Source organism: Ranitomeya imitator, chromosome 1 (assembly GCF_032444005.1).
Source record: "Ranitomeya imitator isolate aRanImi1 chromosome 1, aRanImi1.pri, whole genome shotgun sequence".
NCBI classification, from domain to species: domain Eukaryota; kingdom Metazoa; phylum Chordata; class Amphibia; order Anura; family Dendrobatidae; genus Ranitomeya; species Ranitomeya imitator.
In genome coordinates this window covers 568,216,100-568,240,408 of record NC_091282.1, presented here as the reverse complement: position 1 = coordinate 568,240,408, position 24,309 = coordinate 568,216,100, and the positions used below count along the sequence as shown (strand labels likewise).

At 44.5% G+C, this 24,309-nt stretch overlaps 1 protein-coding gene across 1 annotated transcript in view; it reads left to right on the top strand.

Moving 5' to 3' along the window:
- The window catches only part of LOC138679350 (cartilage oligomeric matrix protein-like), a 674,654-nt gene that overhangs the window by 305,233 nt on the left and 345,112 nt on the right, over nucleotides 1-24,309 (top strand). The window contains exon 7 of the mRNA XM_069767792.1: nucleotides 7,815-7,970. Coding sequence (XP_069623893.1) covers nucleotides 7,815-7,970 — 156 coding nt within the window. The remainder of the gene's footprint in view (nucleotides 1-7,814; nucleotides 7,971-24,309) is intronic.

The window sequence follows — 24,309 nt, the reverse complement described above, 5'->3', positions numbered from 1 at the left end:
ATCGCTCCTGTCAAACCAATCTAATCAGTTTTTATGAAGAGGTAAGCTATAGGCTGGACCACGGTGAGTCATTGGACGTGGTATATCTCGATTTTTCCAAAGCGTTTGATACCGTGCCGCACAAGAGGTTGGTACACAAAATGAGAATGCTTGGTCTGGGGGAAAATGTGTGTAAATGGGTTAGTAACTGGCTTAGTGATAGAAAGCAGAGGGTGGTTATAAATGGTATAGTCTCTAACTGGGTCGCTGTGACCAGTGGGGTACCGCAGGGGTCAGTATTGGGACCTGTTCTCTTCAACATATTCATTAATGATCTGGTAGAAGGTTTACACAGTAAAATATCGATATTTGCAGATGATACAAAACTATGTAAAGCAGTTAATACAAGAGAAGATAGTATTCTGCTACAGATAGATCTGGATAAGTTGGAAACTTGGGCTGAAAGGTGGCAGATGAGGTTTAACAATGATAAATGTAAGGTTATACACATGGGAAGAGGGAATCAATATCACCATTACACACTGAACGGGAAACCACTGGGTAAATCTGACAGGGAGAAGGACTTGGGGATCCTAGTTAATGATAAACTTACCTGGAGCAGCCAGTGCCAGGCAGCAGCTGCCAAGGCAAACAGGATCATGGGGTGCATTAAAAGAGGTCTGGATACACATGATGAGAGCATTATACTGCCTCTGTACAAATCCCTAGTTAGACCGCACATGGAGTACTGTGTCCAGTTTTGGGCACCGGTGCTCAGGAAGGATATAATGGAACTAGAGAGAGTACAAAGGAGGGCAACAAAATTAATAAAGGGGATGGGAGAAATACAATACCCAGATAGATTAGCGAAATTAGGATTATTTAGTCTAGAAAAAAGACGACTGAGGGGCGATCTAATAACCATGTATAAGTATATAAGGGGACAATACAAATATCTCGCTGAGGATCTGTTTATACCAAGGAAGGTGACGGGCACAAGGGGGCATTCTTTGCGTCTGGAGGAGAGAAGGTTTTTCCACCAACATAGAAGAGGATTCTTTACTGTTAGGGCAGTGAGAATCTGGAATTGCTTGCCTGAGGAGGTGGTGATGGCGAACTCAGTCGAGGGGTTCAAGAGAGGCCTGGATGTCTTCCTGGAGCAGAACAATATTGTATCATACAATTATTAGGTTCTGTAGAAGGACGTAGATCTGGGTATTTATTATGATGGAATATAGGCTGAACTGGATGGACAAATGTCTTTTTTCGGCCTTACTAACTATGTTACTATGTTACTATGTTACTATGATACATGATTTTCTAAATATTTTGAAAATATAAATCTGAAAATTGTGAAGTGCATTTGTATTCAACCCCCCTGTAGTCTTATTTTCCTAAATAAAACCCTGAGTGACTAATTGTCTGTAGAAGCTACATAATTTGTAAATTGAGTCAACCTATGGGTTTTTTTTCTCAGTAAAACTACAGCTGTTTTTGAAGGCCTCAAAGTGTTGTTTAAGAACATTAGCAATCAAACAGCATCTTGAAAACCAATTAACACACCAGACAAGTCAGGAATAAAGTTGTGGAGAAAAATAAAGCAGTGTTAAGTTATGAAAAAAAAGAAGAATCAGGAAGAATCTGTCCACAGAACAACTATTACTCATATACAAAAATCAATTTAGGGAACACAGCTTTTGTAATAAGGAATAAGGTGCTTTGCTCAGATGGGACAAAAGTAGAGCTGAATGCAAAATGCTATGTGTGGTGGAAAACAAACACTGCATATTATCCTGAAAACACCATCCCCATCATCAAATATGATGGTGGCACATTATGCTGTGCTTATGCTTTCCTTCAGCAGGGACAGGGAACTATACAGAGTTGATGGGAAGATGGATTGAGCTAAACAAACAGCAACCTGGGGAAAAACCTGTAGAGGCTGCAAAAGACTTGAGTATGTCACTAACCTCCTTTTGAGTACTGGGTACTACTTAGTGTATTATGTATGCAACTGTGTGACAATATTATGTATTTATATTGTATGTGAACCCTTAGGGTATGTGCACACGTTGCGGATTATTTGCGGATTTTGCATGTTTTTTCGGCATTATTCCACGTCAAAGACGCATAAAAATGCATACATTATGCATCCTATCATTTTCAATGAATTCCACAATTTTTGTGCACATGTTGTGGATTTTTCCGCAAAAAAACACATGCAGAAAAATACGCAGCATGTGCATTAATTTTGCGGAATTTTTGCGGATTTCCAACTGTTATTGTTTTGGGAAGCTCCGGAAAAAAAACGCGAAAAATCCGCGAGTAAACCTAGAGTAAAACGCGAGAAAAACGCGTGCGGATTTTATGCGGAAAATCTCTGGTTTTGCTCAGGAAATTTCCGCATAAAATCCTGACGTGTGCACATACCCTAACTTTTCATATTATAGCTCTATTTATTGATAACCCTGTTTTTGAAGTTAGACTTTTTATTAAGCTTCGTTTATCTAGAGGTCTTGGTTCACATGTATAACCTTTTACTTTTATGAGGTACTATCAGTATAAATGCTCTCTATCATTTTTGTTCTCTGTTACCTTTATTTGTGGGGTTTCTCTTCGCCATTTATTTCCTCTGTTTTAAAATACTTTTAATGTTTATTATTATGAACTAATAAAAATATACTATTTTCTTGCATATCTGTTAGACTGCATCAAATTTATCAAGTGCAAAGTGAACATAATAGGCACAAAACCTTTTAGCATATACTGGGCCAGTATACGTCACTGTTTTTTCTTTACTTTAAAATAAAGCATGGTATAAAACACTTTCCTATTCAAATGGATAATATTAGTGAAATGTATAATGTGCAGTATATGTTTTTTATTACTGAAATCAATGGCTGAAATACAATATGCCAAGATATGGCTGTACAGTGGCATACATCAAAAGTATAAGCTGATGAATATTCTAGACAAACAACTTCGATAAAAACAAGTGAAAAGTAAAAGCAAACATACAGAAAAATAAACCGAATTGAAAACTGAAAAAAAAAACTTAAAAAAAAAATGAAAGAAAACTAATCACAGACTTGTATATACGGTATTTTGTGCCTACCTATAAGCACAAACAGATTCCATATATTGTGCTATGTATTAAGTAATCGTTTTAGCTGGACATAATTTCATCATGTTCACCAGGGCTGCCACTAGAAATTTCGGGGCCCCATACTGGCAAAATTTTCGGGGCCCCCTTGAGACTCCGCCCAGGCTCCACCCCAGCCCCGCCTCCAGGCTCCACCCCACGAACTGTCCACAGTCCCACCGCTCTCTCTTGGAAAATCTCCACTTCTCACCTATCACACATTAACAGTTCCCATCACCAGATCACACATATAGCCGGCAGCTTTTGTTTTGGCCAAAAAGATTTTTTAAGCCGCCACCATAACACGGTAGACACTTTTGGCCGGGCCCTACTCTGCTGTAACCTATTAAATATTTGTTAAAATATGCAATACAATTTAGGTATATTTTTATTTCTTTTTCAATTTTTAAAATGACCTATAATACTACATACAAGGAACAAATACCACAGCACTATGACCAGATGACATATTACCACCACAGTGATCGAATAATATAAAATACAAGGAACAAATACCGCTACACCATGACCAGACCACATATTACCACCAATGACTGAATACTACAATACTGATCAGTAATAAAAAAAAAACCCACAATACTATCACCAGCAGTGCCATTATGCACAGGAGATCTGTAATTAGTAAGCAGTGTCTGTGTACAGGTAATACAGTGATCACCGGTGACATTATTCACAGGAGCTCTGTATATAATGTATAGGTAATACAGTGATCACTGGTGACATTGTACACAGGACCTCTGTATATAGTATACAGTGTATAGTGTCAGTGTATAGGTAACACTGACTCACCAGTGACGTCTCTAGGTGAAGTCCTTCATCTTTCATCCAGCACAGACCGCCATCACTTCATCCAGCCAGGACTCGTCTCTGCAGGTGCAGGAAATAAAACAGTTATCTCGAGTTCCGATTGTAGAACACATTACTTAATTTTCCCAACTTCTACATTACACCACATGAAGAAGGCAACATAGTATCACTCTACCCAGTAACAGGACCGCCCCCCCATTTAAAACAGTATACTCAAAAAATAAAATAAATACATCACTGCAATAATAATATCCCTTAATTAGCCCCTATGGTAATATTCGCCATCCTAGCCCCCGTGTGTCTCATTCCAGGCTCCAGCCATATGTTCTCCCATCCTGCCCTCATGAGTATCCATTCTGCCCCATATGATCTCCCCATTCTGCCCCATCTGTCTCCATCGTATCCATCCTGCCCCATCTGTCTCTAATCTTGCCCCATCTCTGTCCAGCACTCTGCCCCATCTCTGTCCAGCACTCTGCCCCATCTCTGTCCAGCACTCTGCCCCATCTCTGTCCAGCACTCTGCCCCATCTCTGTCCAGCACTCTGCCCCATCTCTGTCCAGCACTCTGCCCCATCTCTGTCCAGCACTCTGCCCCATCTCTGTCCAGCACTCTGCCCCATCTCTGTCCAGCACTCTGCCCCATCTCTGTCCAGCACTCTGCCCCATCTGTGTCCAATCCTGCCCATCTCTTTCCAGCACTCTGCCCCATCTGTGTCCAATCCTGCCCCATCTCTGTCCAGCACTCTGCCCCATCTCTGTCCAGCACTCTGCCCCATCTCTGCCCAGCACTCTGCCCAGCACTCTGCCCCATCTCTGCCCAGCACTCTGCCCCATCTCTGCCCAGCACTCTGCCCCATCTCTGCCCAGCACTCTGCCCCATCTCTGCCCAGCACTCTGCCCCATCTCTGTCCAGCACTCTGCCCCATCTCTGCCCAATCCTGCCCCATCTCTGTCCAGCACTCTGCCCCATCTCTGCCCAGCACTCTGCCCCATCTCTGCCCAGCACTCTGCCCCATCTCTGCCCAGCACTCTGCCCCAGCACTCTGCCCCACCTGTGTCCAATCCTGCCCCATCTCTGTCCAGCACTCTGCCCCATCTCTGCCCAGCACTCTGCCCCATCTCTGCCCAGCACTCTGCCCCATCTCTGCCCAGCACTCTGCCCCATCTCTGCCCAGCACTCTGCCCCATCTCTGCCCAGCACTCTGCCCCATCTCTGCCCAGCACTCTGCCCAGCACTCTGCCCCATCTGTGTCCAATCCTGCCCCATCTCTGTCCAGCACTCTGCCCCACCTGTGTCCAATCCTGCCCCATCTCTGTCCAGCAATCTGCCCAGCACTCTACCCCATCCCTGTCCAGCACTCTGCCCCCCCCCTGTGTCCAGCTTTCTGCCCCCCCCCCGTGTCCAGCATTCTGCCCCCCCCCCGTGTCCAGCATTCTGCCCCCCCCCCCGTGTCCAGCATTCTGCCCCCCCCCCCGTGTCCAGCTTTCTGCCCCCCCCCCCCGTGTCCAGCTTTCTGCCCCCCCCCTGTGTCCAGCTTTCTGCCCCCCCCCCTGTCCAGCTTTACTGCCCCCTCCCCCGCCTGCCTCTTCTCCTCTGCCGTCTGACTGGTCCTCCGCCGCCCGCCGGTCCCCCGCTGCCGCCGCCCACCGGTGCTTGCCTCTTCTGGCCCCGGGCCCGCTGCCGCCGGGCCGGCGCTTTCCTCTGCCCTCTCCTCTGCCGGTCCCCCGCTGCCGCCGCCCGCCGGTGCTTGCCTCTTCTGGCCTCGGGCCCGCTGCCGCCGGGCCGGCGCTTGCCTCTGCCCTCTCCTCTGCCGGTCCCCCGCTGCAGCCGCCTGCCTTTCTCGTCCGCCGGCCGGGTCCCTCGTCGTCCGGTGGTCCCACGCTGCCTCTTCTCTGCTCCCTCCGCCGTCCACGGACCACGTGGTGTCACACCGCGGCGCCGCACGCTGCTCTGCTCTGGTCCCGGAATGAGGAAGTGGAGCAGGGCAGCGTGTGACGTCACTAACTTGCGGCGGGCGGGCCCATGATGCACCGCGGGCCCGGCCGCCTTAAAGGTACAAGGCACTTTTAGGGACAGCAGGCACAGCAGAGTGGCACTGCAGCCGCAGCCGCAATAAAAATGTCAGGGGGGGCCCGAGCAGAGCGCGGACCGGACCGGCTGCCAGCGTGCTCGCTCGGGCCCCCCTTTTTGCTCCTCATCACCGGGCCCCATACGGCAGTGATGCCTGTAATGCCCTGATGGCGGCCCTGATGTTCACTACTGGACAACCCCTTCTTTAATGCCCCATGTAAAATGGAAAAAAGCTACTGGCACCATTCCAGTGAAGTGTCTGCCAGTGTTAAAATGACACTATTATGTTACATGAAGGCTGAAGCATATGCATAACCACTTATGGGCTGTAGCCTTCACAGTTCTATTGAATGGAGTTCCATCTGTTGAAACCCTGCAGCCCATCAGTGACTAGGCTGCAGAACTCATGTGACATAACAATTTCACATGATCACAAGCAGATATAAGTAGAGGGACATACTGCCCACAATCCCCCTTTGAAAAACAAGTGTTATTGTAATGTGTAATGTGAACTGTGATGTGCTTTCATTATGTTGATATTGTGAATTACTGATAATATCGATAGCAAGAGTTAATATTTGGCCCAGAGTGGGAAGGGCTAAGTTGAAGGGAAAGAGACAATTTCCTGTCGAGACGTCAAATAGGGCCTGAATACATAGAGAAGAGACCTAAGATCTGCTGTGAGCAGTGCCACATTTCTTGGGTGCCCTAGTAGTGAGAGGAGACGGGCTAGACTTAATGTGATCTGGAGCAGAAAGGAGGAAGAGTGGCCAAAATACAGTATGATTTATCACAGATGGGTGGTGGGAGAGGACGCCTAGCAGTAAGGATGAGAGTTTAAAATTTCAAACAGTAAAGGGCCCAGACAGGACAGAGTACACGAGATGAAGAGAGTGCTCCGGGTGGGAGTTCCAGAGCATCAGCACCAGAGAGGATAAGTACTGGCCATATTGGCAATATTCTGTAGTTCCCTGAAGGGAAAAGAAGATACAAAACCTCGGGTTGAGTAAAGGACTCTTGCTAGCTGAACTGTAGTGTTGAGCTTGGTTGTGGTGAAGTAGTGAGGAATAGTGAAGACAGAGGACTAGTAAAGAGCGAAAAGAGAAAGGGATTGAATTTGTGAAAGGAAAATGTTACGTATTTTCAAGTAAATGTTTGAGAAGATATGTACCCTCTATCTACTGTATATAACCCTCCCCAAGTTAATCTTCAGTTATTTTAAACTGGTGGTCTCCCTCCTTGAACGGTCAAACATCTAGTCCTGGACAACCAGCAACATCGGTTACATGCTACCTGCATGGGCGTAGTGCCCTCACAGCACAAATCCACACACTCAGCTAGGATCCTCATCTTCATGTAATGTTAGGCGCAAGAGAGTAGTACCTCACCCACAGTGCCACGTTACACAGACACAGCGCTGAGATCAGTGCTGGCCCAAAAGGTGAGTTAGTGGTTTTATTATTTTACATGCGGCACATAAGCATTGTCCATTAGTGAATTACTTATGAGTACTGCCACTTATTTACATTGATAATTGATAGTGAATTTAGACCTGGTTCAGGTGGTCATATTTTCAGTAAGTGTGCTTGCTGCCCATGTGCTGAATACACAATATTCTGAACCAAAAGTAACCAGTGTGCCCAAGCAAAGCATCATGTCAGTGTGGTAAATGTATTTATTTGTGTACAATAAAGGTAGTGACTATGCTCACAGATACCCATTCCTTCAAGAGCCTAGATATGGGTATAGGTCGCTTTTTTGGTAAATATTTGTTATTTATGTCTTTGTGTAGGGTTCATATAAATGTTCTGCCTGTAAGTCGGGGTCAGGAGGAGAGAAGCAAATCGTTACTTGTAAAACAGAGAAGAGGTGTCCAAATGGTGAAATTAGTAAATGCCATGAAAATGCAGATTGCATTATGGAAAGAGATGGAACCATAGCATGTGTGGTAAGAATTTTCAGTTTTCTTAGAGTATGTGCATACAAAGTCTTTTTCAGATTCCTTCTGAAACCCACCTGATAACGCGCTAAAAAAAGTAAAAATGAATGAAATTATGTACAGCATTTTTCAACAATTTGCTGTGCATATATTCCATCTTTTGTAACTTCTTTTAACTGCTGTGGCTTTAAAAGCCATCAAGCGACTAAAAGAAGTAACCTCACCATCATTCTTCAGGTTGCCTCCAAAGGAAACTGCCATTATCTTATACAAACAATGGCGTAGGCAGCAAAGTTGCCGTAAAAAAAGATGAAAAGTTGACAGAGAACATTTTTCAGGAAAAACACTACCAGCATTTTTATTACCCTTAGAGCAGGGGTCTCAAACTCTGCTGAGTATATGAGCCACATATAGAAAAAAAATTAATTTGGGGGCTACATTCTTTGAAGGACAAAGTGACATTTTTACAGCGGCAGCACATTATTTCAGTAGAATGTGTGCCATCGGATGCACATTCAATTGACATGTATCACAGCACAGAGACACTGCACAGTAATACCAATGCAAACCACCGGCCAATCAGAGGCCAGGAGCTGACATCTGCATGCTGGCGCATGACAGCGGGGGGGGTGTATCTAGGTTTTCTGTCACCTGAGTCAAAAATTCAGTTTGGCCCCTTCTCCCAAGCACATATGGGATGTCTACACTTAGTCACGTGCCAAGGAGCTGCTCTTCCTAATTCAATGTTCAGTGCAAAACAGAGAAGCAGGAAGAGAACCTTGTTGTCATGTGAACGTAAGTGTAAAAATCGCATATGAGTGATGCGGCCATGTGGCGACTTGGAACTTGCAGAGCTGAATCCTGACAGTGAAGATATTACATGCTGTTGGGATTAGCATATTACAGGCCTTCATTTTAGAATTAAAGGGCTTGTCCAGGTTGGAGATGAAAGTCTGTCATCACTATAGGTGGCTGCAGGCTTCTGAATTCTAACAGTGCATGCACTGCTCACTTTTAGGATTATCCCTTGCAAAAAAATGTGATTTGTATACATCTGGCCATATTCTGACTAAACGTGCCCGACGTCGCTCAATTAATTTTCATTGAGTGAGGCCACACATGTCAAGTCAGCACGTGACTGCATGTATGCAAATCTCCTGCACGAGAGAATCCTGACAGCGTGCAGTACGCACTGTGAGAATTCAGAAGTCTACATGCACAAAGAATGACTGCAGACTCATCAAAAACTTGGACAACCCCTTGATAATGTGTGCAAACTGTAAAGCGCTGCGGAATATGTTAGTGCTATATAAAAATAAAGATTATTATATTATAACCCCTTCCCGACCTGTGACGCAGCGTATGCATCATCAAAGCCTGAGCCTATCTAACCTGTGACGCAGCATGTGCATCATGGTCGGATCGCGCTCCTGCAGGTCGGGTGAAAGGGTCCATTGAAATTTCACCCACCCTGCAGGTACAGGAGGAGTTGTACTTGAGCCCAGGGGGGGTAGCTTTGTACCCCTCCCCCCCCCCGTGGCTACGATCACTCTGATTGGCTGTTGAAAGTGAAACAGAGCAATTGTAATATTTCACCAATGAAAATTAGTGAAATATTACAATCCAGCCATGGCCGATGCTGCAATATCATTGGCCACAGCTGGAGGCCCCGCCACTGACTGACGACGGTGATCAGCCGCCGCCGTCAGTCTTTACTCCCCTCCGTCTTGTCCTCCGCTGCCCTCCTCTCCCCTCTACTCCCCCCACTATCCAATCTCACCCCCCCCATACCTGCCAAGTCCCGGTGTCCCTCCCGATGTCCGTCCATCTTCTCCATGGGCACCGCCATCTTCAAAAATGGCAGGGGCATTCGCAGTGCGCCCGCCGAAACGGCCGGCCGGCAGATTCATTCCAGGTACATTTTGATCACTGAGGTTCTATCACAGTGATCAAGATAAAAAAATAGTAAATAACCCCCCCTTTATCAACCCCAAAAGGTTGGGAAAATAATGAAATACATTTTTCCACTAGGTTTAGGCTTAAAATTAGGGCTAGGCTTAAAATTAGGGTTAGGGTTCCAATTAGGGTTAGAATTAGGGTTAGGGTTCCAATTAGGGTTAGGGTTAGAATTAGGGTGAAGGTTGCAATTAGGCTTAGGGTTAGATTTAGGGTTAGAATTAGGGTTAGGGTTGCAATTAATGTTAGGGTTAGAATTAGGGTAACGGTTAGAATTAGGGTTAGGGTTGAAATTAGGGTTAGGGTTAGAATTATGGTAAGGGTTAGAATTGGGGTTAGGGTTAGAATTAGGCTATGTGCACATGGTGTAGATTCGGCTGCAGTGGATTGGCCGCTGCGGATTCGTAGCAGTTTTCCATCATGTTTACAGTACCATGTAAACCTATGGAAAACCAAATCCACTGTGTCTATGGTGCGGAAAATACCGCATGTAAACACTGCGTTGTAATTTCCGCAGCATGTCACTTCTTTGTGTGGGTTCCGCAGCCTTTTACACCTGTTCCTCAATAGGAATCCGCAGGTGAAATCCGTACAGAAATCACTGGAAATCCGGGGTAAATCCACAGGTAAAACTGTGCGTTTTACCTGCTGATTTTTCAAAAATGGTGTGGAAAAATCAGCAAACTAATCCGCCACGTGGGCACATAGCCTTGAGGTTAAGGTTGGATTAGAGTTAGGGTTGGAATTGGGGTTAAGGTTAGGGTTAGGGGTGTGATGAGGTTAGGGTTAGGCTTGTCGTTAGGGTTAAGGTTAGGGTTGGGATCAGGGTTAGGGGTGTGTTGGGGTTAGGGTTAGGGTTGGGATTAGGGTTATGGTTAGAGATGGTATTAGGGTTAGGGGAGTATTGGAGTTAGTGTTGGAGTTAGAAATGAGGGGTTTCCACTGTTTAGGCACATCAGGGGGTCTCCAAACGCGACATGGCGCCACCCTTGATTCCAGCCAATCTTGCGTTCAGAAAGTCAAATGGTGCTCCCTCCCTTCCGAGCCCCGACGTGCACCCAAACAGTGGTTTACCCAAACATATGGGGCATACGCGTACTCAGGAAAAATTGCACAACAATTTTAGGGGTCTAATTTCTCCTGTTACTCTTGGGAAAATAAAAAAAATGGGGGCTAAAAAATTATTTTTGTGGGGGAAAAAAAGATTTTTTATTTTCACGGCTCTTTGTTATAAAATTCTGTGAAGCACTTGGGGATTCAAAGTGCTCACCGCACATCTAGATAAGTTCCTTCGGGGGTCTAGTTTCCAAAATAGGATCACTTATCGGGGGTTTCTACTGTTTAGGCACATCAGGGGCTCTCCAAACGTAACATGAAGCCCGCAGACCATTCCATCAGAGTCTGCATTTCAAAATGTCACTATTTCCCTTCCGAGCTCTGCTATGCGCCCAAACAGTGGTTCCCCCCAGATTTGGGGTATCGGCGAACTCAGGACAAACTGGACAACAACTTTTGGGGTCCAATGTCTCCTGTCACCCTTGTGAAAATAAATAATTGGGGGCTGCGTTATAAACTTCTGTGAAGCACGTGGGAGTTCAAAGTGCTCACTTTGCATCTGGATAAGTTCCTTGGGTTGTCTAGTTTCTGAAATGGGGTCACTTGTGGGAGAGCTTCAATGTTTAGGCACACAGGGGCTCTCCAAACGTGACATGGTGTCCGCTAACGATTGAAGCTAATTTTTAATTCAAAAAGTTAAATGGCGCTCCTTCCCTTTCGAGCCTTGCCATGCGCCCAAACAGTGGTTTACCCCCACATGTGGGGTATTGGTGTACTCAGGAGAAATTTCCCAACAAATGTTAGGATCCATTTTATCCTGTTGCCATGTGAAAATGAAAAAATTGAGGGTTGGGATTAGAGTTAGGGGTGTGGTTAGGGGTGTGTTGGGGTTAGGGTTGTGATTAGGGTTATGGTTAGAGATGGTATTAGGGTTAGGGGAGTATTGGAGTTAGTGTTGGAGTTAGAAATGAGGGGTTTCCACTGTTTAGGCACATCAGGGGGTCTCCAAACGCGACATGGCGCCACCCTTGATTCCAGCCAATCTTGCGTTCAAAAAGTCAAATGGTGCTCCCTCCCTTCCGAGCCCCGACGTGCACCCAAACAGTGGTTTACCCAAACATATGGGGCATACGCGTACTCAGGAAAAATTGCACAACAATTTTAGGGGTCTAATTTCTCCTGTTACTCTTGGGAAAATAAAAAAAATGGGGGCTAAAAAATTATTTTTGTGGGGAAAAAAAAGATTTTTTATTTTCACGGCTCTTTGTTATAAAATTCTGTGAAGCACATGGGGATTCAAAGTGCTCACCACACATCTAGATAAGTTCCTTCGGGGGTCTAGTTTCCAAAATAGGATCACTTATCGGGGGTTTCTACTGTTTAGGCACATCAGGGGCTCTCCAAACGTAACATGAAGCCCGCAGACCATTCCATCAGAGTCTGCATTTCAAAATGTCACTATTTCCCTTCCGAGCTCTGCTATGCGCCCAAACAGTGGTTCCCCCCAGATTTGGGGTATCGGCGAACTCAGGACAAACTGGACAACAACTTTTGGGGTCCAATGTCTCCTGTCACCCTTGTGAAAATAAATAATTGGGGGCTGCGTTATAAACTTCTGTGAAGCACGTGGGAGTTCAAAGTGCTCACTTTGCATCTGGATAAGTTCCTTGGGGGGTTTAGTTTCCGAAATGGGGTCACTTGTGGGAGAGCTTCAATGTTTAGGCACACAGGGGCTCTCCAAACGTGACATGGTGTCCGCTAACGATTGAAGCTAATTTTTAATTCAAAAAGTTAAATGGCGCTCCTTCCCTTTTGAGCCTTGCCATGCGCCCAAACAGTGGTTTACCCCCACATGTGGGGTATTGGTGTACTCAGGAGAAATTTCCCAACAAATGTTAGGATCCATTTTATCCTGTTGCCATGTGAAAATGAAAAAATTGAGGGTAAAATAAATTTTTTGTAAAAAAAAAAAAAAGTACTTTTTCATTTTTACGGATCAAGATGTGAAGCACCTGGGGGTTCAAAGTGCTCATTATACATCTAGATAAGTTCCTTGGGGGGTCTAGTTTCTAAAATGGGGTCACTTGTGGGAAAGATTCAATTTTTAGGCACACAGGAGCTCTCCAAACGCGCCATGGTGTCCGCTAAAGATTATAGCCAATTTTTCATTCAAAAAGTCAAATGACGCTCCTTTCCTTCTAAGCCCTGTCATGTGCCCAAACAGTGGTACCCCCCCCCCCCCATATGGGGTATCGGCATACTCAGGACAAATTATCTTGTTAAAATTAAAAAATTGTTGCAAAAAGATAATTTTTGTGACTAAAAAGTTAAATGTTCATTTTTTCCTTCCATGTTGCTTCTGCTGCTGTGAAGCACCTGAAAGGTTAAGTTTTTAGAATGGTGTCACTTTTGTGTATTTTCAGCCATATAGACCCCTCAAATTGACTTGAAATGTGAGGTGGTCCCTAAAAAAATGGTTTAGTAAATTTTGTTGTAAAAATGAGAAATCGCTGGTCAAATTTTAACTCTTACAACTTCCTTGCAAAAAAAATGTTGTTTCCCAAATTGTGCTGATGTAAAGTAGACATGTGGGAAATGTTTAAAATATTTTGTGTCACATAACTCTGGTTTAACAGAATAAAAATTAAAAATTAGAAAATTGCGAAATTTTCAAACTTTTTGCCAAATTTCCATTTTTTTCACAAATAAACACAAAAATTATCTACCTAAATTTACAACTATCATGAAGCCCAATATGTATTGAAAAAACAGCCTCAGAATCGCTAGGATCCGTTGAAGCGTTCCCGAATTATTACCTCATAAAGGGACACTGGTCAGAATTGCAAAAAATGTCCAGGTCATTAAGGTCAAAATAGGCTGGGTCGTGAAGGGGTTAATGCTTCTGACAAATATCAATATGAGAATTATTCAGTATCACAGAAAAGCATTCACATCCAGGTACCTGATAGATGATGTTGTCTCTGGAGTTGTTCTCTTTCCTTTCTTCTTCACCTTGTCCAGATGCCATGATGAGTTTTCTCATCCACAGCAGTCTCTGCAGGCTTCCATCTTCTCTCTACAGACTTCCATTTTTCTCTGCAGACTTCCATCTTCTTATCACAATGGATACAGAATACCCTAGACACACCACTGAAAAAATTAATGTAAAAATATAATCTTTATTATTAATATTAAAAGTTCAATACATTTGAAAAAATTAATGTAAAAATATAATCTTTATTATCAATAATAAAAGTTTAATACATCTAGTTCCAAAAACATAAATCAAAATATAAATGAGACATGTATGAGAAGACAATAAAAAAAAGAATAATACTCAAGTACAATGAATGGTGATGTGGATTAGTAACAGGCCATAAGATAGCTAGATAATAAAACCCTAAGTAGGTCTAACAAAAGGAAACCCGGAATGCCTGGCTAATAATGAAGTACATATGTACAGACCATACTGGTCAGAGTAAAATAGCTATATAAACAATCAAAGGGAATGTATAATTTATAGCTTACCCATAGTTTTGTATGAAATGCCCATCCACGATACCATAAGCGCTCCGACGCGCGTTTCATGGATGTGCTTTATCAAGGGGAGTGTGTCTCATCTTACCTCATCAGAGCTTTATATACCATACTTTTAGATAATGTAGCAAATCGCCTGTTGCGCATGTCACCGCCGACCCCGGATCTCAGCTTCATTGCATTCCAGCACTTCCATCTTCTGCAGCAAATCCCCACAAGATGCCATTAAAGATAGCAGTGTCATTATAATGCTCCTGAATAAAAAATATCTGTCCTACACTGAGCCCCTGAATAAATAATTGGCCCGTTACACTAAATACCTCCATCACAGTAAATCTCCCCCAGACAAGTTACAGTAAGTCTCCCCAACGCATGGTAAATACCCCCATGCAGTTAATACCTCCCACACATACGGTAAATACCCTCCACAGAGTAAATATCCCCACACAGTAAATACCTCCACCGCATGGCAGTAAATATCTTCCCCACACAGTAAATGCCTCACCCACACATACACACAGTAATAGCTCCCACACAATAAATACCCATACACACAGTAAATACCAACACACATACACACACACTGTAATACCCCACACACACAGTAAATAATCCACACACACAGAAAATACCACAAACACACACAGGGTCGGACAGGCCATCTGGTAATTCTGGCAAATGCCAGAAGGACCTGTCTGGTCATGGGCCACCTTGTCTGCAACGTTGTTAACAGAATCAGTGTTTTCAAGACACCCATATAGTTAATAGTTGTGACGGAGCACAAAGTCGCTGACTCAGTCACTTACCCCAGCAGGCCACCAGTATCATTCGAAATATTGGTCTTGTAGTAAATCTTGCTTTCCTCTATCCAGGGTAATATTCGTAATATATCCCATCTAGTGCTTGGAGTAATCACTCCTACCAAACTATGTTGTCTTCAGCTCCACTAACATGGAGCCAATGTGCAACTATGCGCGGTGGTGAGAATTTACACTTTTTGAAAAACAAAATTGGAGGATTTTTTAAAATAATTTGAAGGATTTATTCTCAGCATTTTCACTTGACAGAGTCAGGTTTCTAGCAGAATCCTTGAAAACGCTTATTTTTTTACTTCAATGAGGTTTGAAAAACCACTTTGAAACATACCATTTTTTATCAAAACATCAGAGCGAACTATTCACACTTACTTTATTACTGCTTTTGACAGAAGAAAGTCTACACATTACTGACAGATATAATTTTCAGCAAAACTTGTTGTGCCTAGAAATTGTTGTTCAGAGAAGTATTAAAGTGGCAATCCTTTGTCACCAGTAGGGTTGAGCGAAACAGGTCGGTCATTTTCATAAGTCGCCGACTTTTGGCAAAGTCGGGTTTCATGAAACCCGACCCGATCCCTGTGTGGGGTCGGCCATGCGGTACGCGACTTTCGCGCCAAAGTCACGTTTCAATGACGTGAAAAGCGCCATTTCTCAGCCACTGAAGGTGGACGCAGAGTGTGGGCAGTGTGATGACATAGGTCTCAGTCCCCACCATCTTAGAGAAGGGCATTGCAGTGATTGGCTTGCTTTCTGCGACATCACAGGGGCTATAAAGGGGCGTTCCCGCCGACCGCCATCTTACTGCTGCTGATCTGAGCATAGGGAGAGGTTGCTGCCGCTTCGTCAGAAGCAGAGATAGCGTTAGGCAGGGTATATTAACCCCCAAACAGCTTGTGCTGTAGCGATTTCCACTGTCCAACACCACCTTTTGTCTGCAGGGACAGTGGAGGCTACATTTTTTTTTCCCTCAGCGCTGTAGCTCATTTGGCTGCCCTAGAAGGCTCCCTGATAGCTGCATTGCTGTTTGTACACCGCTGTGCAAACCAACTGCTTTATTCAAAGCACAAATCCTGTTGCTACTTCCTTTCTGCACAGCTTTCTTGTTTGTTTGTCCACACTTTTGACTTTTTTGTGCAGCAGTCCACTCCTTGTTATTGCTGCCTGCCATACTTTGCTGAGATTACTGCAGGGAGATAGTAATTGTAGGACAATCCCTTTTTTTTTTTTGTTTCGTTATATCTCTTCAAGCCACTTTCTGCCACAGAAAATATACTCTAATACAGTGGCCCAGATTTATTCACTCCCTGAAGAAAAAAAAAAAGGGTGCAGATTAAAATTGGCAAATCTGTATCAGTCGTGGTCCTGTGTGTGGCATCTGTGTCTCATTTTCTGGCACAGAAAACATACAGTCTAACAGTGGGCCTGATTTCTTGCCAATTCTCCCATAAACAAAAAAAAAAATAGTGGGAGATTAAGATTGGAAATTTTGCCTCAGTGCAAGTGCTGTGTGTGGCATCTGTCTCTAATTTTGTGCCACATTAAACCTAGTGTGTAATACTGGGCCAGATTTCTTTTAAATTCTCCCTGAAAAAAAAACAGTGGGAGATTAAGATTGGCATTTCTGCTTCAGTGCCAGTCCTGTGTGTGCCACCTGTCTCAAATTTTGTGCCACATTAAACCTAGTGTGTAATACTGGGCCAGATTTCTTTTCTATTCTCCCTGAAAAAATAAAAATAGTGGGAGATTAAGATTGGCAATTCTGCCTCATTGCCAGTGCTGTGTGTGGCATCTGTCTCTAATTTTGTGCCACATTAAACCTAGTGTGTAACACTGGGCCAGATTTTTTGACAATTCTCCCTGAAAAAAAAAATAGTGGGAGATTAAGATTGGCAATTCTGCCTCATTGCCAGTGCTGTGTGTGGCATCTGTCTCTAATTTTGTGCCACAAAACATATACTGTATAAGAGTGGGCCACATTTGTTCAATATTCTCCCAGAAAAAATAAAAAGGGGGAGATTTTTATTGGTAGTGTCTGCATCAGCGTCAGTCCTGTTAGTGGCATATCTGTCTGCCACTGAAGCTGTGTACTGTTATACATTGGGCCTGATTTTCCCTGCAGTCTCACCCACCTATAAAGGGATATATAAATCCAACAGAAGTTTGAGTTAACCTTGTAACTGGTTTTACAGTAACAAATACCGTTAGTTTGGTTACGTTTTTCAAACAATGAGGAAGTCTGGTGGAAGAGGTCGTGGCCGTGGGCGGTCATTGGCAGCTGGTAATGATGGTAGTGGTGGTGGAGCATCAGGTGGTCATGGGAAAAGCAATATAGCACCTAAGTCACGAGTTGTTGAGCCTGGTTTGTCGTCTGGCTACACAAGGCCTCGAACGCTGCCTTTTCTGGGAGTAGGAAAACCGCTTTTAAAGCCGGAGCAGCAAGAACAAGTTTTGGCTTTCCTTGCTGACTCAGCCTCTAGCTCTTTCGCCTCCTCTTCTGAAACTGCTAAATGTAAAAGCAGCGCGTCGTTAGTGGATGTTCACGGTCAGGGACAAGTCGCTTCCTTGTCTTCTTCACCAAGAACAACAGAGAAGGATGCGTCAGGCGACACAACGGGTTACTCCATGGAGCTCTTTACACATACCGTTCCTGGGTTAGAAAGTGAAACAGTTAACAGCCCATGCCCATTACAAGTTGAATCGGACATGGAGTGCACAAATGCACAGCCACAGCCAGATTACTATGCTGTTCCTTTGACTCAGACCACAACATTGCCCTCGCAGTGTACTGATCCAGAATCAGACCCTGATGAGACTATGATGCCCCGTCACGAACGCTATACCACCGGCTTCCACGGTGATACAGACGAAGTTGCACACAAGATAGAAGAGGAGGTCATAGATGACCCAGTTGTTGACCCCGATTGGCAGCCATTGGGGGAACAGGGTGCAGGCGGCAGTAGCTCTGAAGCAGAGGAGGAGGAGCCGCAACAGGCATCAACATCGCAACAGGTTCCATCTGCCAGGCCCGTATCTGGCCAAAAACGCGTGGCAAAACCAAAACCAGTTGTAGGACAGCGTGGCCATCCGGTTAAAGAAGCTCAGTCTGCAATGCCTGAAAAGGTATCCGATAGTAGAAAGAGTGCAGTCTGGCATTTTTTTAAACAACATCCAAATGATCAGCGTAAAGTCATCTGTCAAAAATGTTCAACTACCTTAAGCAGAGGTCAGAATCTTAAAAGTCTAAATACAAGTTGCATGCATAGACATTTAACCACCATGCATTTGCAAGCCTGGACTAACTACCAAACGTCCCTTAAGGTTGTAGCACCCTCAGCCAATGAAGCTAGTCAGCAACGCTACATCCCTTCCCTCACTGTAAGCCGACCATTTCCCGCACCACCTGCAGTAAATGTGCAGGTTTTGTCACCAGGCCAAAGCAGTCAGGGAATCACCAGTTTCGTAGTAGGAAACACTGCATGTAGGGCACCCATCTCCAACCCTCTCTCAGTCTGCCATGTCCACCGGCACCCCCGCTAGTTCCACGATCTGCAGCTCTCCAGTCCAGCTCACCCTACATGAGACTCTCGTTAGGAAAAGGAAGTACTCATCCTCGCATCCGCGTACACAGGGTTTGAACGCCCACATTGCTAGACTAATCTCATTAGAGATGATGCCCTACTGGTTAGTTGAAAGCGAAGCTTTCAAAGCCCTGATGGACTACGCTGTACCACGCTGCGAGCTACCCAGTCGACACTTCTTTTCGAGAAAAGCCATCCCAGCCCTCCACCAGCATGCAAAAGACCGCATCGTCCATGCACTCAGTCAATCTGTGAGTACAAAGGTGCACCTAACAACAGATGCTTGGACCAGTAGGCATGGCCAGGGACGTTACGTGTCCATCACGGCACACTGGGTTAATGTGGTGGATGCAGGGTCCACAGGGGACAGCAATATTGGGACAGTTCTGCCTAGCCCACGGTCTAGGAAACAGTTGGCTGTAGGCATTCGCCGCCCCCCCCTCCTCCTCCTCGTCCTCCTGCAGAAGCGAGAGCTCGTCCACAGACCACAGTCGCACAACCACTCCATCCACAGCTGCCACTGTTGCACACGAGGTGTCCCATTATGGGACAGCTAGTGGCAAGCGTCAGCAGTTAGAATTGGCAATGAAGTGTTTGGGCGACAACAGACACACCGTGGAAGTTCTGTCGGAGTTCATGCAGAAAGAAACTCAGTCATGGCTGGGCACTGTGCATCTTGAGGCAGGCAAGGTAGTGAGAGATAACGGAAGGAATTTTATGGCTGCCATAGCCCTTTCCTAAATGAAACACATTCTTTGCCTGGCTCACACCTTAAACCTGGTGGTGCAGTGCTTCCTGAAAAGTTATCCGGGGTTACCCGACCTGCTCCTCAAAGTGCGCAGACTTTGCACGCATATCCGCCGTTCGCCCGTGCACTCCAGCCGTATGCAGAACCATCAGCGCTCTTTGAACCTTCCCCAGCATCGCCTAATCATTGACGTTGCAACAAGGTGGAACTCCACACTGCACATGCTTCAGAGACTGTGCGAACAGAGGCGTGCTGCTATGTATTTATGGGAGGATACACATACACGGGCAGGCAGTTGGATGGCAGACATGGAGTTGTCAGGTGTGCAGTGGTCGAAGGTACAAGACCTGTGTCAAGTCCTTCAGTGTTTTGAGGAATGCACACGGCTGGTTAGTGCAGACAACGCCATAATAAGCATGAGCATCCCCCTAATGCGTCTGCTGATGCAAAGTTTGACGCACATAAAGGAGCAGGCGTCTGCAGCCGAGGAAGAGGATAGCCTTGATGACAGTCAGCCATTGTCTGGTCAGGGCAATCTACAGGATGAGGTAGCGGGCGAGGGGGAGGAGGACGAGGAGGATGATGGGGATTAGTATTTTTTGAATGAGGAAGCTTCTCCGGGGCCAATATAAACTGGTGGTGTTGCAAAGCCGGGTTCAGGTTTTTTGAGGGAGACAAGGGACGTAGATTTGCCTGAAACTCCCCCTCAACCCAGCACAACCGCAGATTTGACAACTGGAACTTTGGCCCACATGGCAAATTATGCCTTACGTATCCTCAAAAAGGACCCACGCATTATTAAAATGATGACCCATGATGATTACTGGTTGGCCTGCCTCCTTGATCCTCGCTATGAAGGCAAATTGCAAAATATCATGCCACATGAGAACCTCGAACAAATATTAGCAACCAAACAAGCAACTCTGGTAGACCGTTTGATTCAGGCATTCCCAGCACACAGTGCCGGTGATGGTTCTTACACGAGCTGCAGGGGGCAACAGGGCAGAGGTGTTACAGGTGCACAAATCAGAAGTGGCGTTGGACAGAGGGGTTTTCTGACCAGGTTGTGGAGTGATTTCGCAATGACCGCAGACAGGACTGGTACTGCAGCATCAATTCAAAGTGACAGGAGACAACATTTGTCCAGTATGGTTACTAACTATTTTTCATCCCTTATCGATGTTCTCCCTCAACCGTCATTCCCATTTGATTACTGGGCATCCATAATAGACACCTGGCCTGAATTGGCAGAATATGCATTGCAGGAGCTTGCTTGCCCAGGAGCTAGTGTGCTATCAGAAAGAGTATTCAGTGCTGCTGGTTCAATATTGACCGAAAAAAGGACTCGTCTGGCTACCCAAAATGTTGATGATCTAACCTTCATTAAAATGAACCACTCATGGATTTCGAATTATTTTGCCCCACGTTTCCCGGCTGACACCTAGCTCTCCTATAAAAAGGTCTCGCTTGTGGACTGGTCTTACTGACTGTTCCAATCTCTTAATTTGCAGCAGCTGTTTGTCCAGCATACGACATGTTTACACCTCCCTAAATGGGCTAACTCCCCCCACGGGGCCGTGGTCTCGCCACTTGGCGCAAGCACCCGTAAGAGTGCCGTTTGTCTGAAGAGGTGGGTGTGACCGTTTTTGGTCGACGGCACTGCCACTGGCTCCCTCATAGTACAATAAAGTGTCTCTGGCGGTGGTGGCGCGCAACCAATGTCAGACACACCGTTGTAACATGAGGGGCCCTGGGCCTGTACCGCTGGCCACAAGAGAGTTTCCCCCCCAGCTCAAACACTGTTCTACCACTTGCAAAATTATCTCTCACAGCTCCACCAATGTTTAGTCTATGCGCTGACATCCTTCAATGCCTGGCACTGACAATACCAATTTGTTGACATGTATGATGCTAGTTAAAATAGTCAGGGTCAGTGTCCTATATTGACAACAGGAAATACTTAGCGCCAAATTACTATGTCTGAAACTCAGCAGAGGAGCCCACCATTCTACCTAAGTATGCCACCCTTTTGTTTTTTGGTTTTGTTGTTTTGCGAGACATTAACATTTATTTTTTGGGAGTACTAACTGTGTCAGACACTCCTTCCAATCGTCCTCCGCAGACCACACCAATGCTGCCTGTGCACCCCTGCAAGATAATTCAAACTGCTTTGAGCCTATTTTTTTAAAATTTTAGGCCTACTAAGTTTGTCTGCGGTCCCTCCTTCCATTTGTCCTCCGCTGAGCACACCAATGCCGACCGTGTACCCATGTAACTTTTTTCATCCTGCAGTGAGCCTACTTTGTGGTGTAAGGCCTACTAGCAGTGTCTGTCTGCGCCACTTAATACAGCTGTCCTCCTCCTTTAAAAAAAAAAAAAAAAAAAAAAGGCTGATTTTCAGCTTGTCAGAATTATAACACTGCATTGGGGCCACAAGTTTCGTTGTGGTCTACAAACTGAGTCTTCCGCTCCAAGGTGTTCTCCAGGTTGCCTCTCCCTAGCTTCTATCTTCAAGCTCTCATTAAGTAGTTGTTGAAACCACACTGCATTAGGCCTACAAGTTGGGTCTGGGTTCTACAAACGGTGTCTTCTGCTCCAAGGTGTTCTCCGGGTTGCCTTTCCCTAGCTTCTATCTTCCGGCTCTCGTTAAATTGTTTTTAATATTACACTGCATTTGGCCTACTTGTTTTGTTGGCCCTACTAACGGTGTCTGCCGCTCCTTGATGTTCTCCTACACTGAACAAACCAGTGCCGCCTGTTTACTTCTGTTACCAATTTGGAGCTGCATTTAGCCTACTTACTGATTTGGGCCTACTCACTGTGTCTCATTACAGTTGTACTCCACTGAACAAAGCAATGCCTCCTGGTTAGTCCTGTTACCAATTTTGAACTGCATTTAGCCCACTTTATTATTTGGGCCTATATCTGTGTTTCCTCCTCATCCTGCCCATTGCCCAGCCAGTGATAGATGAGTCTGCTGGTACATTGACCCAGAACGCTACATTCCCCGTGCATGCTACACAGCCAGAATATGACCCTGCTGAAAGTCAGGTTCCCCTTCCCGCATACCATACCACCTTACACGGGACAAAGAGGAAGGTGCAGATGAAAGTGCAGGTTCCTTCATCAGGTGGGGGGGAATACTCGTTGGTGACGTCACTGGCACAGGCCCCTCATAGTACGCAAAAGTGTTGCTGCCGGTGGGAGGCATACTCAGGACAAATTATCTTGTTAAAATTAAAAAATTGTTGCAAAAAGATAATTTTTGTGACTAAAAAGTTAAATGTTCATTTTTTCCTTCCATGTTGCTTCTGCTGCTGTGAAGCACCTGAAAGGTTAAGTTTTTAGAATGGTGTCACTTTTGTGTATTTTCAGCCATATAGACCCCTCAAATTGACTTGAAATGTGAGGTGGTCCCTAAAAAAATGGTTTAGTAAATTTTGTTGTAAAAATGAGAAATCGCTGGTCAAATTTTAACTCTTACAACTTCCTTGCAAAAAAAATGTTGTTTCCCAAATTGTGCTGATGTAAAGTAGACATGTGGGAAATGTTTAAAATATTTTGTGTCACATAACTCTGGTTTAACAGAATAAAAATTAAAAATTAGAAAATTGCGAAATTTTCAAACTTTTTGCCAAATTTCCATTTTTTTCACAAATAAACACAAAAATTATCTACCTAAATTTACAACTATCATGAAGCCCAATATGTATTGAAAAAACAGCCTCAGAATCGCTAGGATCCGTTGAAGCGTTCCCGAATTATTACCTCATAAAGGGACACTGGTCAGAATTGCAAAAAATGTCCAGGTCATTAAGGTCAAAATAGGCTGGGTCGTGAAGGGGTTAATGCTTCTGACAAATATCAATATGAGAATTATTCAGTATCACAGAAAAGCATTCACATCCAGGTACCTGATAGATGATGTTGTCTCTGGAGTTGTTCTCTTTCCTTTCTTCTTCACCTTGTCCAGATGCCATGATGAGTTTTCTCATCCACAGCAGTCTCTGCAGGCTTCCATCTTCTCTCTACAGACTTCCATTTTTCTCTGCAGACTTCCATCTTCTTATCACAATGGATACAGAATACCCTAGACACACCACTGAAAAAATTAATGTAAAAATATAATCTTTATTATTAATATTAAAAGTTCAATACATTTGAAAAAATTAATGTAAAAATATAATCTTTATTATCAATAATAAAAGTTTAATACATCTAGTTCCAAAAACATAAATCAAAATATAAATGAGACATGTATGAGAAGACAATAAAAAAAAGAATAATACTCAAGTACAATGAATGGTGATGTGGATTAGTAACAGGCCATGAGATAGCTAGATAATAAAACCCTAAGTAGGTCTAACAAAAGGAAACCCGGAATGCCTGGCTAATAATGAAGTACATATGTACAGACCATACTGGTCAGAGTAAAATAGCTATATAAACAATCAAAGGGAATGTATAATTTATAGCTTACCCATAGTTTTGTATGAAATGCCCATCCACGATACCATAAGCGCTCCGACGCGCGTTTCATGGATGTGCTTTATCAAGGGGAGTGTGTCTCATCTTACCTCATCAGAGCTTTATATACCATACTTTTAGATAATGTAGCAAATCGCCTGTTGCGCATGTCACCGCCGACCCCGGAT